Raw genomic sequence first — 18,666 nt, forward strand, 5'->3', positions numbered from 1 at the left:
ATTAGCATGTAAAAAGTAACCGTGAAAAAATAATATACCAGGAGTCAAAGTAGCCAGTGCCAAATGAGTTGTGTCTAAAAATCACAGCATCATAAATGCCACACCAGAAAGACCATTTCCAAGAAACACGTGCCCAGTGGTTAAATGAGCTCCAGGAGGGCAGGGACAGTCTTTTTCTACTTCCGATTATTCACCACTGCACTCAGAGCATGCGGAAATCTGAAACGCAGGTAAGAAATGCATAACTTCATGTAAAAGTAAATAAGAAATGAAGTATACTGCATAATCTTATATTTTTTCCTGTCAAGATTTCAGAATTGAGGGTAGATAATGGAAAAACAAAGGAACATGCAATTAATCCTCTAACAAAACATTTCTTTGTTGAAGACCTAAATTGAGGATGTGCCTTTCTATAAACCTGAATGTCTCCTTTCACTTCTAGGCAGACATGATTTCTTCCTCCAGTGATTTCCTAAGACCCTGCAGCACAGTCTTAGCTTGCCTTGTGTTATTTCCCTGGGTATACTGTCCACGTGTGTCTTGCTCCTTTAGACTGAAAATTCCTGAATTGCTGTTTTTCATTTATATATGTATCTTTACCAGGACCCAATGCCAAGGCAAAAACAAAATTCAAAGCAGGAGGGTCTAGTTTTGAACTCTGAGGACATGGAAAGGATATGGGCAATGATGGGATCATTGACAATGAAAATTTCTTAACAATTTTCCAATTAGGTTACATATCTAAAATTATTTGAAAATTAGTACACTGATAAAAGTAGTACTCTGATACCTGTTTCTGTTCTCATGACTGATGAAATACTCTGAATGTAAAAATATTTACAGTTTTTTTTGAAATGAGAGGATATTTGCTTGATTCTAACAGAACATCTTATAATTGAAAGTTGATTGAGGAGAAAAACTCCCTAAAAACTAATCTCAAAAATTAATATCAATACAGAATTCTTATATATACAATCATGAAGTTTCCTAAAAAGAAAAAAAAACTTCTTAAAATACTTACCAGAAATGGCATTATTTGCAAGGTATTTTTAATGGATGGATTTTTACAAATGGTTGCTTGTACATCTGAAATAATTATAATAATACAAATATAATTGCTATGTTTATTGAAAGAGAAGAATGACTAAATCAAATACTAAATTCTGATGTATCAAAATAGTCCACATTGAGTAAGAGACTTTTTTCTATTGTTCCCAGAAGTAGTCTTTAGACTTAATATTAGATTAGGGAATAGAATTTGATTAAAAACAATACATAAAACTTATGTTGATAAAAAGGAATTTCTAGTACTTTGACTAGTCTATAACAATCTTTATTCAAATGCTAGGTTTTCTTTCATTTTTTCCTTTTCTTCTTTAAAAAAATACACCAAAGAAATGAATTTCATTTTTAGAACATCTTAAGAAAGAGATGTTTATTTAGCTATAGAGGCACAAAAAAATTCAACTCTTGCCTTTTCAATATATAGGCCTCTGTCTATATAATAGCAAGAGTCTGGGAAAAAGAAAGAAAATTTCAGGCAGAATCTTTTGCAGGAAGAATGTAAATATATGGAAGTATATAATAGGAAAAAAACCCCTACATAAAAACTGACTTGAGGGTTTTTTACCTTTTTCTGCCTAATTTTGCATTTTAAACGTACAGCTTTAGTTCTATATTGCTTTTGTGTTGTAGCACCCTTTTACTATATATTTTAAAGATTTAATTTTAGAATTAACAGAGTATATAGTACATGTACATTTTAATGAATAACATAGCTAATGTCTGTGTAACCACCTAGATTAATAACATTGAACAATATTCCTTCTGTAGTGCCCTGTGGATTGCACTCCTTTCCCTTGCTCACACAGAGGTAACCTAGTACACTGACTGCCTTTATAGCTTTAACACATATGTATGCATCTCCCAAAGAATATTGTTTAGTTTTGCCTGTTTCTGAACTTCATATAAATTGGACTGTCTTCATTCTCCTTTGATTTTCCTTATTTTGCTCAAAATTATATATTATTTAGATTCATCTATGATGATATTTGTAGATGTAGTTTGTTCATTTTCCTTGCTGATTGGTATTCCCAGAACATCTAAAATTTTCAAAGTTTGGCTTTGATGGTCTCTATATACTTAACAAGTCTGCTGATGTACATGTGCAGGGTTTTATCTAGGATATGCATGTGGAAGTGAAATTGCTGGTTGTAGGGTATGTGCATGTTCAGTTTATTAAGTGGTGGCAAAACATTTCCCAAACAGGTTGCCCCAGTTTACACTTCAACCAGCATTTCATGTGAGCTCCAGTTGCTTGCATCTTTACCAACACGTAGCATTGCCAGGCTTTTAAATTTAGCTCTTTCTGATGAGGATATAACTACATCTCATTGTTTTAATTTGCATTTCCCTATTTCTAATGAAGGTAAATATCTATCAATGTTTATTGTCATTTGCATTTCCTTTGTTGTGAAATTCCTCTTCAAGTTTTTTTCCTCCTATTTAAAAAATATTTTTATGGATTTCAGAGAGGAAGGGAGAGGGAGAGAGAGAGAGATAGAAACATTAATGATGAGAGAGGCTCATTTTTCCGGCTGCCGCCTGTACACCCCCCACTGGGGATTGAGCCCGCAACCCGCGCATGTGCTCTGACTGGGACTGGAACTGTGATCTCCTGGTTCAGAGGTCGATGCTCAACCACTGAGCCATGTTGGCCAGGCTCTCCTATTTTTATGAGTTGTCTTTTTTTCTTACTGATTTATAGTTCTTTACATATTTTGAATGAGTCCTTCATCCTATGTATTATAGTTTCTCTTATTTGTGATCTGTCTTAACATTCTTTTAATGATGTTTGATATGAACAGAAGTTTGTGATTTTAATATAATCAAATTTATTTTCTCCTCTATGGATTATGTTCCTTTAGCTCTGCTTAAAAAATCCTTCCTTACCCCAAGGCTAGAAAATACTTACTTATATTATCCCCTAAAAGCTTTATATAGTTTCTTTTACATTTAATCTTGGAACTTTTTTTATGTATGGTATTTGGTAGGGGTTCAATTTTTTTTTTTTTTTTTTTTTTTTTTTTTTTTTTTTTTTTTTTTTTTTTTTTTTTTTTTTAAAATGTACTTTTGAACTAAAAAAGTTTTTTTTTTTTTTTTTTTTTTTTTTTTTTTTTTTTTTTTTTTTTTTAATTTTTCTCTTAAAGTATTACAAAGGGTATTACATAAGTATCCTTCCCCCCCCCCCCCCCTTGACAAACCCCTACCCTCCCTTACCCCCCAGTGTCTTATGTCCATTAGTTATGCTTATATGCATGCATACAAGTCCTTCGGTTGATCTCTTACTCCCCTCCCTCCTGTCCCCCAACTCTCTCTGGCCTTCCCACTGCAGTTTGACAATCAGTTTGAGGCAGCTCTGCCTCTGTATCTATTATTGTTCAAAAGTTTGTAATGGTCTTTATTATCCATGAATGAGTGAGATCATGTGGTATTTTTCCTTCATTGACTGGCTTGTTTCACTTAGCATAATGCTCTCCAGTTCCATCCATGATGTTGCAAATGGTAGGAGTTCCTTCTTTTTAACAGCAGCATAGTATTCCATCGTGTAGATGTACCACAGCTTTCTAATCCATTCATCTACTGATGGGCACTTAGGCTGTTTCCAGATCTTAGCTATGGTGAATTGTGCTGCTATGAACATCTGGGTGCATATATCCTTTCTGATTGGTGTTTCTGGTTTCTTGGGATATATTCCTAGGAGTGGGATCACAGGGTCAAATGGGAGTTCCATTTCCAATTTTTTGAGGAACCTCCATACTGCCTTCCATAGTGGCTGCACCAGTCTGCATTCCCACCAGCAGTGCACAAGTGTTCCTTTTTCTCCACATCCTCTCCAGCACTTGTCGTTTGTTGATTTGTTGATGATGGCCATTCTGACAGGTGTGAGATGGTACCTCATTGTTGTTTTGATTTGCATCTCTCGGATGATTAGTGACTTTGAGCATGTTTTCATATGTCTCTTGGCTTTCTGAATGTCCTCTTTTGAAAGGTGTCTATTTAGATCCTTTGCCCATTTTTTGATTGGATTGTTTATCTTCTTTTTGTTAAGTTGTATGAGTTCCCTATAAATTTTGGAGATTAAGCCCTTATCAGATATGACGTTGGCAAATATGTTTTCCCACGAGGTGGGTTTTCTTGTTGTTTTGTTGATGGTTTCTTTTGCTGTGCAGAAGCTTTTTATTTTGATGTAGTCCCATTTGTTCAGTTTCTCTTTAGTTTCAACTGCCCTAGGAGCTGTATCAGTGAAGAAATTGTTTTGGCATATGTCTGAGATTTTGCTGCCTTTGTATTCTTCTAGAATTTTTATGGTTTCCTGTCGTACATTTAAGTCCTTTATCCATTTTGAGTTTATTCTTGTGTATGGTGTAAGTTGGTGGTCTAGTTTCATTTTCTTGCATATGTCTGTCCAATTTTCCCAACACCATTTATTGAAGAGACTATCTTGGCTCCATTGTATGTTCATGCCTCCTTTGTCAAAAATTAATTGAGCATATTGGTTCGGGCTAATTTCTGGACTCTCTATTCTATTCCACTGATCTATATGCCTGTTCTTGTGCCAGTACCAGGCAGTTTTGAGAACAGTGGCTTTGTAATACAGCTTGATATCTGGCATTGAGATCCCACCTACTTTGTTCTTTCTCAGGATCGTTGCAGCTATTCTGGGTCTTTTTTTATTCCAGATGAATTTTTGGAGAGTTCGTTCTAGATCTGTGAAGAAGGCCATTGGTATTTTAATGGGAAGTGCGTTGAATGTATAGATTGCTTTGGGTAGTATGGACATTTTAATGATGTTGATTCTACCAATCCAAGAACATGGTATGTTCTTCCATCTGTTTATGTCTTCCTCTATCTCTTTTTTCAACGTCCTGTAGTTTTCTGAGTAGAGGTTTTTAACCTCTTTAGTTAAGTTTATTCCTAGGTATCTTAATTTTTTTGGTGCGATGGTAAATGGGATTGTTTTTCTGATCTCCCTTTCTGAAAGTTCACTATTGGTGTATAGAAATGCCTCAGATTTCTTGGGGTTAATTTTGTATCCTGCTACATTGCCAAATTCATGTATTAAGTCTAGTAGCTTTTTGATGGAGTCTCTAGGGTTTTGTATGTATAATATCATGTCATCTGCAAATAAGGACAGTTTTACTTCCTCTTTTCCAATTTGGATGCCTTTTATTCCTTCTTCTTGCCGAATTGCAATGGCTAATACTTCCAGTACTATGTTGAACAGGAGTGGTGAGAGTGGGCATCCCTGTCTTGTTCCTGTTCTTAGGGGAAATGGTGTTAGTTTTTGTCCATTGAGTATGATGTTGGCTGTGGGCCTGTCATATATGGCTTTTATTATGTTGAGGTATGATCCTTCTATTCCCACCTTGCTGAGAGTTTTTATCAAAAATGGGTGTTGGATTTTGTCAAATGCTTTTTCTGCATCAATTGATATGACCATGTGGTTTTTTTCTTTCAATTTGTTTATGTGATGTATCACATTTATTGATTTACGGATGTTGTACCATCCTTGCATCTCTGGGATGAATCCTACTTGGTCATGGTGTATGATCCTTCTGATGTACTGCTGGATCCGATTTGCTAAGATTTTGTTGAGGATTTTGGCATCTATGTTCATGAGGGATATTGGCCTGTAATTCTCTTTCATTGTGATGTCTTTACCTGGTTTTGGTATTAGGGTGATGCTGGCTTCATAGAATGAGCTTGGAAGCGTTCCTTCCTCTTGAATTTTTTGTAGTAGTCTGAGGAGGGTAGGTTTTAGTTCTTCCTTGAATGTTTGGTAGAACTCCCCTGTGAAGCCGTCTGGCCCTGGGCTTTTGTTTGCTGGAAGCTTTCTGATGACTGCTTCAATTTCTTCCATAGTTATTGGCCTATTGAGGTTTTTAGATTCTTCCTGATTGAGTTTTGGAATGTTGTATTTTTCTAGGAATTTGTCCATTTCCTCCAGGTTGTCCAGTTTGTTGGAGTAGAGTTGCTCGTAGTATTGTTTAACAATCATTTGTATTTCTGTGGGGTCTGTTGTTATTTCGCCTCTATCATTTCTGATTTGGTTTATTTGGGACCTCTCTCTTTGCTTCTTGGTGAGCCTGGCTAGGGGTTTGTCAATCTTGTTTATCCTTTCAAAGAACCAGCTCTTGGTTTCATTGATTTTCTGTATTGTTTTTTTGGTCTCTATTTCATTGATTTCTGCTCTAATCTTTATTATCTCCTTCCTTCTGCTCACTCTGGGGTTTTCTTGTTGCTCTCTTTCTAATTCTTTGAGTTGTAGAGTTAGATGATTGACTACCATTTTTTCTTGTTTTTTGAGATAGGCCTGTAGAGCTATAAACTTCCCTCTCAGGACTGCTTTCATTGTGTCCCAGAGGTTTTGGATTGTTGTGTTTTCATTGTCATTAGTGTCCAGGATGTTTTTAATTTCTTCTTTGATGTCATCGGTAACCCAATCAATATTTAATAACATGCTATTCAGCTTCCAAGTGTTTGAGTATTTTGGGTTGGTTTTATTGTAGTTTATTTCTAACATTATGCCATCGTGGTCTGTGAAGAAGCTTTTTATGATTTCAATCTTCTTGAATTTGTGGAGACTTTGCTTGTGACCCAATATGTGGTCTATTTTTGAATATGTCCCATGAGCACCTGAGAGGAATGTATATTCCGCAGCTGTGGGGTGAAGTGTTCTGAAGATGTCAATTAAGTCCATCTGATCTAGTGAGTCATTTAGGATTGCTGTTTCTTTGCTGAGTTTTTGTCTAGTGGATTTATCCAGTGATGTCAGTGGTGTATTAAAGTCCCCTACTATGATTGTATTGTTGTCGATCTCTCTAGGGGTTCAATTTAATTTTCTATTTCATATCCAATTATTTCAATATGGAGAGACAAACAACTTGTCTCAAAATGACCCCATAAGTTCTTCATAGCTAGGATCCAAAAAACAGGATCCATGTGAGAGGGGCTGTGCCTAAATCCAACTTCCTATGAAATCAGTAGCTCCTTCTCCCAGAAAAAAAAAAAAAAAAAGCAAAAATTTAAAAAAGCTACAAGTTCTCACATTGGGATTCCAATGACATGTTTGTTAGTCTAATTTCCTTGTTCCACTGCTGTTAGATCATCTGCTCTTGTTCTCACCTCTGTTTTGTTTTCTTTCTGGGTGTTTCAGTTTGGAAAATTTCTATTGCTTTTCTTCAAATTCATTGATTCCCTCCTCAGCTGTGTTGAGTCTCTTGATTAGCCCATAGAAAACATTTTTCATTTCTGTTACAGTTTTTATTCATCACTTTTCTATTTAACTTTCTTCTAGTTTTCATCTCTCTGCTGAAATCCTCCATCTGTTCATGCATGTTGTCTATCTGTCCCATAACTGCTCACTTTTCCCCACTATAACCTGTTATGAGTCATAGTTATTTAAAACTACCTGATAGTTTTAACTTCTGGGTCATCTCTGTATCATAATCTGTTGACTGCTCTGTCCCTTGACAGTGTATGTGTGTGTGTGTGTGTGTGTGTGTGTGTGTGTGTTTTTCCTCCTTGTGTTTTTTTTGTATGTCTCATAATTTTTTATTAAATGCTGGACCTCATGTTTGGAATAGTGTATACTCAGGTAAATACTAGTAGTTCTTACCTGAGTAAAAACTGGACATGGGCATGCATCTTCTGCTAGGCAATCGTGTATTTGTGTGTGTGTAGTTAATCACCTTAGGAATTGAGGTGTCTGCACAATATGAGGAGGTTTTCTCTGTGCTCTATGCTCTGTGCCTCTCTCAGAAGACTTGCTGCCTCTGTTCCAGTATCCTTGGCCTTTAGTCTGTAGGAGAGAAGGTTCTGCATGGGGTTTCATGCCTTTTCTACAGCAATGGCTGCTCCTCTCTTCCAGGCTGCACCACTGAGGAAGGATTTCTCTAACCTCCTGCTCTGCTCCCTCATTTTCTCATGAACACACCATGTAGGCTCATGGAAAACAATCTGTAAATGAGTGTAAACTCTTGTGTCTGTGACTCCCAGGGGTTTTATATTTTCACAATAGTTCACACTTATCCTTTCGTAATTTGTTAAAAGTCTAAGCAGAATTCCTAATGTCTCCCACACTCTGCCACAGGTGAGCTAATAGTCGTGTACTGTCTCTTTGGAAGTTCCTGTCTTTCCTTGGATGCCAGGCTACCTGTCTGTGCTGTGACATCAACTAACTTTCTTTCTTTTTTTCTTTCTTTTCTTTTCTTTTTTCTTTTCTCTCTCCCTCCCTCCCTCCCTCCCTCCCTCCCTCCCTCCCTCCCTCCCTCCCTCCCTTCCTCCCTCCCTCCCTTCCTCCCTCCCTCCCTTCCTCCTTCCCTCCCCCCTCCCTTCCTTCCTCCCTCCCTCCATTCCTTCCTTCTTTCCTTTCAATTAAAAAATGTTTTTGTTATTTTTTTCAGAAAAGGGAGATGGAGAGAGAGATAGAAACATCAATGATGAGAGAGAATCATTGATTGGCTGCCTCCTGCACATCCCAAACTGGGGATCAAGCTCCTAACCTAGGCATCTGCCTTGACTGGTTTGGAATTGAACCATGACCTCCTGGTTCATAGGTCGACACTAAACCACTGAGCCACGCCAGCTGGGCTGTGACTTCAATTTTCTAATGTATTTAAAATAAGCTATACTGTTGTTGTTTATTTGCTTTTTCTTAGTCTTGGGGCGGGGGGCTGACACATTATAGCTACATTTTAAGCAGAAGTGGAATACACAGATAATACCTACACATACATTTTTATATATGCCTTATATAGGAATGTATGTGTATATATTATGTTAGATTTTTTTCCCAGTGGTTCTCAACCATAGGTGATTTTTGCTACCCAGGGAACATTTGTCAGGAGACACTTTTCATGACTGGTGGTACTATACAGCATTCAGTGTGTAGAGAGGTCAGCATGTGGCTAAACATCTGACAATGCATAGGACAGCTCCTACAACAAAGAATTATCTTGCCCAAAATGTCAGTAGTGCCAAGGCTGAGAGACCATGCTAAATACACTCACACATAAAATACTGTTATTATTGCTCATGTCTAAATATTTTGTAATTTCCACCCAGCCAGTGTGGTTTAGTGGTTGAGCACAGAACTATGAACCAGGAGGTCATGTTTGAATTCCCAGTCAGGGCACATGTCCAGGTGAGGGCTCAATCCCCAATAGGGGGCGTGCAGGAGGCAGCCAATCAATGATTTTTCTCTCATCATTGATGTTTCTATCTCTCCCTTTCCCTTCCTCTCTCTGAAATCAATAAAACTATATTTTAAAAAACATAAATATTTTGTAATTTCCATTATGGTAGCTTTTTCAGAACCATGGTTTATTTACAAATGTGTTTCTTAATGGTTATCATTTTGTTATTCATGTTTAATTAAATTGGTGTCAGAGGATGTGAATAACTTTAATCCTTTGAAATGTGTGAAGGCCTATTTTATGGTATAATATACGGTCCATTATTATAAATATTCTATATGTATTTTGATCAAGTTTGTTAATCATGTTTGATTCTTATATATCTATTTGATTTTTTTGGTCTAGTCTATCAATTACTAATAATGTAAAAAAAATCTCTCACCATGTCTAAAAAACATTTTATATATTTTGAGGCTATGTTCTGAAATGCATACAAAGTGAATATATGTATATATTTCTCCAGAATTAAAACTTTTGACCATCACAAAGTTATTTTTTATCTGTATAGCAAAGCTTTCTGCTTTATAGTCAATTTTGTTTGGTAATAATACATCTAAACCAGTTTCCTTTTGTTAGAATTTGATTATGTTCCATCTTTTTTATTTTAAGCTTTTCTATAATCTTATGTTTTAAATATCTTATTTATAAACAGGACATGAGTATGGTGTAATAGTATGGCATATTCAAATATATTGTTAATTGTTACTTACTTGATTTAAGAGGTGATAATCTGGATACATTTTGTATTTTTAATTCTTTAGCTAAATTGAATTTTAAATTAAAATAGTAAGTAGAAAATATAACCCTTCTTACAAAAGGTGTTCTTCCACACTTACAGAATAACCTTTCATTGAGACGATTAAGGGACTGCAGGATCTTCTGCTCTTCAGCTGATAGCGCACAGATGTCCAATTGCTGGGTCTTATTTAAAGCCAGATTTGGTTTCTGTAGCTGCTTGTTACTCATGACAGACAGAATTTCATCCTCAGCCACTGAAGATTTCACTAGGTTTTCAGCCATCAGAAACTCAGAAGTACTTTCTGAAACTAAAGAAACTTAACATTAACTATTCTTTGATCCCTATTTGTCTTCAGGATCAGCACTTATACACACTTAACTGGCATGTCTATATGTATTCATTTCACTAACAGGAACCCAGTGAATCTTCTGTTCCTTTGCATTTTGTTTATCAGAATCCTCTATACCTAGCTTTCCCCATCCCTAATTTTTAAAAAAAGATATCCAAATGATGGCATTGAGGACATAACAATGCCTATAAAGCGTTACCTGAAGTAAAGAAAAAATACATTCTTTTAAAATTATTTTGTGTATTTTTGTCATTCATTGGTAGTACAAAGAAGAGAGAAAGTAGACTGTCGTTGCAATAGCAATTAAGATGAGTTATAAATAAAGGAGTAAGGGAAAATAAACTTAAAGAAAGATTAGAAAATTAGATAATCAGCTGAACAGGACAACTTAGAAACAGATCAAATTAGTTATAAGAACTTAACACTTGATCAAAGATGAGATAAAAGAAAGATGACACAATAAGTTTGTTGTTTAAAAGGTTTTTTGAGCTTAAAAGTAATGGAGAAATTACTAAAAAAGACTGAAAACATGTTTATTTAAGGCCAGTCTTCCCTAACAGATTTAAAATTTTTGAAGGGCAAGGCTTTTGTATGTTTTGTTCATTATTGTATATTCAATATTTAGCTGCAGCTTGGAATTGGCTTTCATAATTATTTATTGCATGAAAAAATAAAAATAAGACCTTTATATGTAATAATAATACATAAATGCAATAAAATACAAATAATAAAGTAGTAAAAATATTTGAAATTAATATAAGGATTAGAATCCTTGATATTTAAAGAATTTATAGAAGTTGGTAAGAAAATATAAAAACTCCAATATCTACAGGGAAAAAGAATATAAAGAAACAATTCACCAAAAATAAATATACACACAAAAACAATTAAGTATATTAATAAACAATGTACAAATCAAAACTAACAAAACACCATATCTTTTCCTGTGATATAAACAAATAATATAAGTGATGTATCTCAAGTTAGTACATACCTCAGAACTGAATAATAATACACTCAGGAAAATACTTTAGTAATATGTATGAAAGCCATAGCAATACTTATATGCTTTGATCCAGAATTTATTTAATACAGACTTTTATTCAATAAATATTTATTAGATGCCAATTACATGTCAATTACTATAATTTTAATTCTGAGAATCTAACTTAGGAAAATAATTAAAAAGTCAGGAAAAGGCTTATGTAGAAAGAGGTTCGGTACATTATAACTTAGAATAAAGAAAAACTGGCAACAATCTGAATGAACGGGGGAGGATAATTAAGTCCCAAGTGGTGCTTGAACACTCACATAGTATGTAAGTATTTGGGAAAATACATATAAGAAAAAAAAAATCCCCTGGTCAGGGGAAAATGTTTAAGCTAAAACATACCTTCTTCAATATTAGAAGAATCCCTTGTAGCTTGTTTTGGCTCACTTGAACTTAGCTGGACCCTTTGTCCAAAATTCTATAAAAATAGAATATTAAATCAACATAATTCTGTATTTAAATTTCATGATATATACATTGACTTTTAAAAAAGTGTTATTTGCTGTATATATTTTCAGCTATCATGTAAATTGTATATTTTCTTTTTTTAAAGTATCAATCGAGAATTACAGTACCTAAATATTTAAAAAAATGTTTAATTTCAATTTTGAAAACTTTTCAGGTTGCAGTGTTGTCTTGGATATTTGGAAGAAAGAAGTAATTTGGGTGGCAATAAAAAAATGCTAATTAAAGAAAAGTTGAAAATCACCTTAATGTTTATAATCTACTTGATTAATCATAGCACAGGTGAGTCACTACTACCAGCCTAAAGCCTTGGATATGGCCAATGACAAGGATAGGTCAAGTATCTTAGATGACAAAGCTTAAAGCAGAAAGAGTTGCATAGAACCTGGAAACGGGAAATCTCAGAACACTGGCTGTCAGTACACCCATTCAACACTCTCAGGAATACCCACTCTCCTTCCCCGGGTATGCTCTACTTTGCTTCTTTACTCCTATTCTGTTCCACTTTAAGAAATGACTTTCTCACTGATAAAACTGCCTGGCTACAACCATACCTCACCTTTGATCATTCTGTTCTGAAGAATAGCCGATGCAGGTTTCTGCAACAGCCCTCCTTCAGTAGCTCTCGTAGCCTAGCCTCATCTTCATTACAGACTTGAGACACCCTGGACTGAGGCCCTGGCACAGAGTGGTAATTGTGCTCTTTCTGTCTTTCACTGATCTCTCAGATTCTCCACACAGAAGTGGTGGGCTGAGAAAACTCAGGGATGACAAAATACATTTCCTAACACAAGGTGACAGGGGCTGGTGCTATAGTAACTGAACACCACAGTTCAGGTAAAAACAAAAAACAACCCCCCACCCCCCACAAAATCCAAAATCAAAGCAAAACAATAAAACTGAAAAAATTAAATTTCAAACTTGATTTTGACATTGGAATACGGACCTATATTCTAAAGCTAACTTCAGAACATGTGTAAGTGGGTGTGTGAGTGAAAGTGGAAGTAAGGCTTCTGGAAAGAAGGACAAAAATAGAATTCTAAAGACTAATATAAAATGTAAAGGAGGAAGACAGAAGAACAGCATAAAACCAGAAAAATAAAGATGAATTTAGACAGGGCAGTAATAACAGCCATTTAAAATTTAGTTTGTGTTTTTTTATAATAACTACATATTACTTTTAAATTTAAACTATATTAATAAAAATAAAGAAAAAATAAAGATAAAAAATTTTGTTTTATAGATTTTGAGATGTTTGATGTGAATAACATGGAAGTTAAAAAAAGGATTTAATATTTATAATCAGAAAGTTAGGTTTATAATAAGTACTATGTTTATATTAAGCAGTAAGAATATATTGGTAATAGGACAACTTAATTTACTTAAATAAATGATTTTTTTGCTGATAAGATATACCATGGTTGATTGTTCTCCATATTAATAAATTTGTTCACATAAAAATCAATAGTTTCTATAACATAAAATAATAGGATCTTCAACCTAAAACTTGAAATATAAATTCTTCATAAGGCACTATTCCAGTTTTATTAAAAAACATTAGAAGTGATATTTACAGTAGAAACTCCAAGTAAAATGCTATTCACTCACACATCTAGAATTTTTAATACTTTATATTCAATCCTTGGATCAAGTTAGACCCCTAGAAAATATTATATCTAGGTCACATTTACTTAGCGCTCATAGAGTTATCTTCACTAACTAAAATTAATATTATTGTGCTTTTGAATTTTATTGAAGACTAGTGGCCCAGTGCAACTGCCCTCCCCTGCCAGCCCGGTCACCCCTAATTGCCCTCCCCTGCCAGCCTGCTTGCCCCCAACTGCCCCCCCCCCCCCCCTGCCAGCTTGCTCGCTCCCAACTGACCCCCGCCAACCTGCTGGCCCCCAACTGCCTCCTCCCTCCCCCCCCCCGCCGCCAGCCTGATCGTCCCTAACCACCTCTGCCTCGACCCGGCCACCATGGCTTTGTCCAGAAGAATGTCCGGAAGGTCTCCCAGTCTAATTAGCATATTACCCTTTTATTAGTATAGATGTCTATTTCAAACAGCCATATGAAACTTCCTATTCATTTGTTATTGATTGTTGATAGGGATATGTCCATTATGAACTTCAAGATCCACTATAGAAGATCCTCAATGGTAAATGTCTTTTAAATAGTATACCTCAAACAAATTCATTATCAATATCTGCTGAGACCTGTATAACATCCTATTTTTCTTTTTACCATGTCTTCCAGAAGCTCAGACCCAAATAGGATATTTAAACACAGGGAACTATATTAGTCTTTATGATTAGCATACTTGCTTCCTCTACCCATGCATGTAATTTTGTAATATATATTTAAATAACTTTGCTGTGAATAACCTCAGTTTTCCCCCAGAGTTGACCATCCTATATAATAAAAGCCTAGGTGGCGTTGTATGACGTCATCACAAGATGGCCGCTGTGATGTCATCACAAGATGGCTGCCACAAGATGGCCAGCAGAAGAAGGCAGTTGGATGTGACCAGGCCTGCAGGGGAGGGCAGTTAGGGGTGACCAGGCCTGCAGGGGAGGGCAGTTGGGTGTGACCAGGCCAGCAGGGGAGGGCAGTTGGGGGCCATCAAGCCAGCAGAGGAAGGCAGTTAGGGGTGACTAGGCCAGCAGGGGAGGGCTGGGGGTGATTGGGCTGGAAGGGGAGGGCAATTGGGGGCGATCAGGCTGGCAGGGGAGCAGTTAGGCGTCAATCAGGCCAGCAGGGGAGTGGTTAGGGAGCAATCAGGCTGGCAGGCAGAAGTGGTTAGGGGTAATCAGGCAGGCAGGCAGCGAGAGGTTAGGAGCCAGCAGTCCTGGATGGTGAGAGGGATGTCTGACTGCCGGTTTAGGCCCGATCCCAGATTGGAGAGGGTGCAGGCCGGGCTGAGGGACACCTGCCCCCTATCTGTGCACAAATTTCATGCACCAGGCCTCTAGTATAGCAAATAATTATAGTACAGCAAGCTCCTAGCATAGAGACTCCAAGGCTGCTTGACAATGACTTTGGGTATACTTATATTTCTGTTGTGGGGCACAGTTTACAGCAAGAGCAGAGTCCTTGAACAGAACAGTCTTTTTTCCAAGCTGTTTTCCACCATTCAATAGAAAGTTTTACAAATAATGTACTTACATTCATTTGCTCACTGCACTTCTGTCCTACAGATCCAGGGTTTTGTTTTCTCTGCTCTAAAAGATTTCTTTGTTTATTTTCAACAATTCGTTTTCTTCTCATAACAGTAGAATCTTAAATAAATGCCAGCACAATATCAAATTTATACTAGTAAGTAGTATATCCACCATAAATTTCCAAATTACCTTCAAACATCACAGAAAACTCTGTTTCATCCAGTCAGCAAACTATTATTGTTTTACCTGCTATTCTCTAACATGGCCCAGTTACAATGATGAATTAAACAAAATTTCTTCTGGGTTCTGGCTGAGTAGATCAGTTGCTTAGAGCATTATCCCCATATGCCAAGGTTGTGGATTCATCCCAGTCAGGACACATACAGGATGCAACCAATGAATGCATCAACAAATCTCTCTCTCTCTCTCCATCTCCCTCCCTCTCCCTCTCCCCTTTTCTGTTTCCCCCTCCCTCCCTCTCCCTCTTCCCTTTGCTCTTTCCCTCTCCTTCCCCTCTCTCTCACTTAACTCAAGAAATTAAAAAATTTATATAAAAAAGAATCAACCAGTGAATGCAAAGACAAGTGGAACAAGAAACTGATGTTCTTTCCTCTCCCTCTTTAAAAAATTAATTAAAAAATAATCTCAGCTTTTGAGGTGTTTACAGTTTAGAGCAGTGACTTCCAAAGTGTGGTGCATCACCAAAATAAATCAATGTTGTGCATGAAGAACATATTAGAAATCTACTTTTTATTAATGAACTAAAAGTAATAATTAAGCTTTATATTATGGTAATACAGTTGACCCTTGACACAGAGTGGGAGCTGTTAGTGGCACTGACCACCCACGCAGTGGAAAATCTTGTATAATTTAAGTTGGCCCTGGGCACACTTGAATTTCCAACTGTGGATGGGAAATTTGTATATGGTTAGCACTATCCCCCTTGACAGTTTGCAAGGTCAAGGGTCATATATTGCACACAGAAACAAAGTTACCTTGGAGCAAGAGATTCTAAGTGTGTGAGTTGTCAGTGTTATTTATATGTGCACTTTTGCTTTCTTCAATGTACTAAATTTTATATGTGCTTTAGTGGGTTATGGATATCTTGTAGTATCTAAATGAGTCCTCACAGGTAGGGACGACCCCAGTCAGGTCGAAACGGCCCCGGTGTGGTAGGGACAACCCCGGTCAGGTTGAAACGGCCCTGGTGAGGTCGGGACGACCCCGGTGAGGTTGAAACGGCCCCCGAGAGGTAGGGACGACCCCGGTGAGGTTGAAACGGCCCCCGTGAGGTAGGGACGACCCCGGTGAGGTTGAAACGGCCCCCGTGAGGTAGGGACGGCCCCGGTGAGGTTGAAACGGCCCTGGTGAGGCTCAGACGGCCCTGGTGAGGTTGAGACTACTCCAGTGAGGTTGGGACAAATAAAGGGGACCAGTATGGACTGATGAACAGGGGTAGATACAGAAGCAGAGCAACACTGAACAGAATGTTAAACTACAGTGGGAAGCCTGGGGAGGGTTGCGGGGGGATTAAGAGACCAACTGAAGGACTTATATGCATGCATATAAGATTAACCAATGGACACAAGACACGGGGCGGGGGGGGGGGGGGAATGTCAAGGGGGGGAAAAAAGGAGACATATGTAATACTCTTTGTAATACTTTAAGAAATAAAAATTATTAAAAAATTAAAAAAAAAAATAAATGAGTCTTCACAAAATGAAAAAGAGGCCAGCAAGACTTTTGTAGACCTTCCATTACATGTGTAATATTTTATTATTTAAGGTGAGTAGTAGGTACATGCATATATTATTTTCTATGCTTTTTGTATAACATTAAAATATAAATTTGCCCTAGCTGGTTTGGCTCAGTGGATAGAGTGTTGGCTTATGGACCAAAGGGTCCTGGGTTCGATTCCATTCAAGAGCACGTGCCTGGGTTGTGGGCTCAATCACCAGTGGGGGGGCATGCAGGAGGCAGCCAATCGAAGATTTTCTCTCATCATTGATGTTTCCATCTCTCTCTCCCTCTCCCTGCCTCACTGAAATCAATAAAAATGAATTAAAAAAATATAAATTTGCAAAATCAGAGATCAAAAGTAATACAAGTAATGCAAGCATTGGCGAATAAGAAAGGCACAACTGACCCATCTCTTACTCTCATTGTAAACTTTTTGCCACATAATTATAATGACAGTATAATTATGTTTATAACAAAGTTAGGATCACAAATAAAAATTTATAAAAAAAATCATAATAAACTTCACCCTAAATGCATAGTGTACCTGGAGCTATTAGCTAATGATGGCATATGAAGTGGAGTCATCTATTATTGATAAGGCATTTGATAAAGATTAAAAGGAAAAAAAGATATTTGAAAAAAGTATTTTATATATCAGAAATGAAAGAGGTGAAGTAACAACCAACCCCACAGATGTACACAGGATTATAAAAAAACTAGAGACTGGTGCACGAAATTCATGCACTCAAGCGGGTGGGGGCATCCCTCAGCTTGGCCTGTGCCTTCTTGCAGTCTGGGAGCCCTCAGGGAATGTCCTTAGTGCTGCCATGGAGGCGGGATCGGCTCCTGTCACTTCTGGCTGAGCGGTGCTCCCCCTGTGGGAGCACACTGACCACGAGGAGGCAGCTTCTACACTGAGTGTCTGCCCCTGGTGGCCAATGCACTTCATAGTGACCAATCATTCCACCATTTGGTCGATTTGCATATTAGCCTTTTATTATATAGGATACTACAAACAACTCTACTCCAACAAACTGGACAACCTAGATGAAATGGACATATTCCTAGAAAAATACAATCTTTCAAAACTCAATCAGGAAGAATATAAAACCTGGATAGGCTGGTAACTACCGATGAAACTGAAGCAGTAATCAAAAAACTTCCAGCAAACAAAAGCCCTCGTCTGGACAGCTTCACAGGGGAGTTTCAAACATTCAAAGAATAACTAAAACCTATCCTCTTCAGACTATTCCAAAAAATTCAAGAGGAAGGCACATTTCCAAGCTTTTCTACAAAGCCAGCATTACCCTAATCCCAAAACCAGATAAAGACACTACAAAGAAAGAGAATTACAGGCCAATATCCCTGATGAACATAGATGCTAAAATACTCAACAAAGTTCTAGTGAATCAGATCCAGCATTACATTTGAAAGATCATACACCATGACCAAGTGGGACTTATTCCGGGAGGCAAGGCTGGTACAATATCCACAAATCAATAAATGTGATACATCACATAAAAAAAACTGAGAGACAAAAAAATCACATAATCATGTCAATTGATGCAAAAAGCATTTGACAAAATGCAACACCCTTTTTTGATAAAAACTCCCAGCAAAGTGGTAATAGAGGGATCATACCTCAACATAATAAAAGCCCTATGTGACATAACTACAGCCAACATCATACTCAATGGGCAAAAACTAAATCCATTTCCCCTAAGAACAGGAACAAGACAGGGATGCCCACTTTCACCACTCCTGTTGGACATAGTACTGGAAGTGCTAGCCATAGCAATCAGACAAGAAGAAGAAATAAAAGGCATCCAAATTGGAAAAGAAGTAAAACTGTCATTGTTCACAGATGACATGATATTGTACATAGAAGACCCTAAAGACTC

General features: G+C 37.0%; 1 protein-coding gene across 8 annotated transcripts in view; it reads right to left on the reverse strand.

Moving 5' to 3' along the window:
- Window positions 1-18,666, reverse strand: part of CEP126 (centrosomal protein 126) — an 83,154-nt gene that overhangs the window by 17,101 nt on the left and 47,387 nt on the right. For 4 of the 8 annotated variants that reach the window (XM_070425906.1, XM_070425909.1, XM_070425913.1 and 1 more), the window contains 3 exons: window positions 15,030-15,142; window positions 11,742-11,817; window positions 10,097-10,306 (listed from right to left, as the gene is read on the reverse strand). The exons of 1 other annotated variant lie outside the window; for it this stretch is intronic. In XM_070425906.1, coding sequence (XP_070282007.1) covers window positions 10,097-10,306; window positions 11,742-11,817; window positions 15,030-15,142 — 399 coding nt within the window. Of the gene's footprint in view, window positions 1-1,021; window positions 1,087-10,096; window positions 10,307-11,741; window positions 11,818-15,029; window positions 15,143-18,666 lie in introns of those variants that run through there. 3 more of the 8 variants (XM_070425908.1, XM_070425907.1, XM_070425912.1) reach the window with 2 other exon arrangements.

This window comes from Myotis yumanensis, unplaced genomic scaffold, assembly GCF_028538775.1.
Source record: "Myotis yumanensis isolate MYYU_CA2020_CCGP unplaced genomic scaffold, mMyoYum1.0.hap1 SCAF_10, whole genome shotgun sequence".
Lineage (NCBI taxonomy): Eukaryota > Metazoa > Chordata > Mammalia > Chiroptera > Vespertilionidae > Myotis > Myotis yumanensis.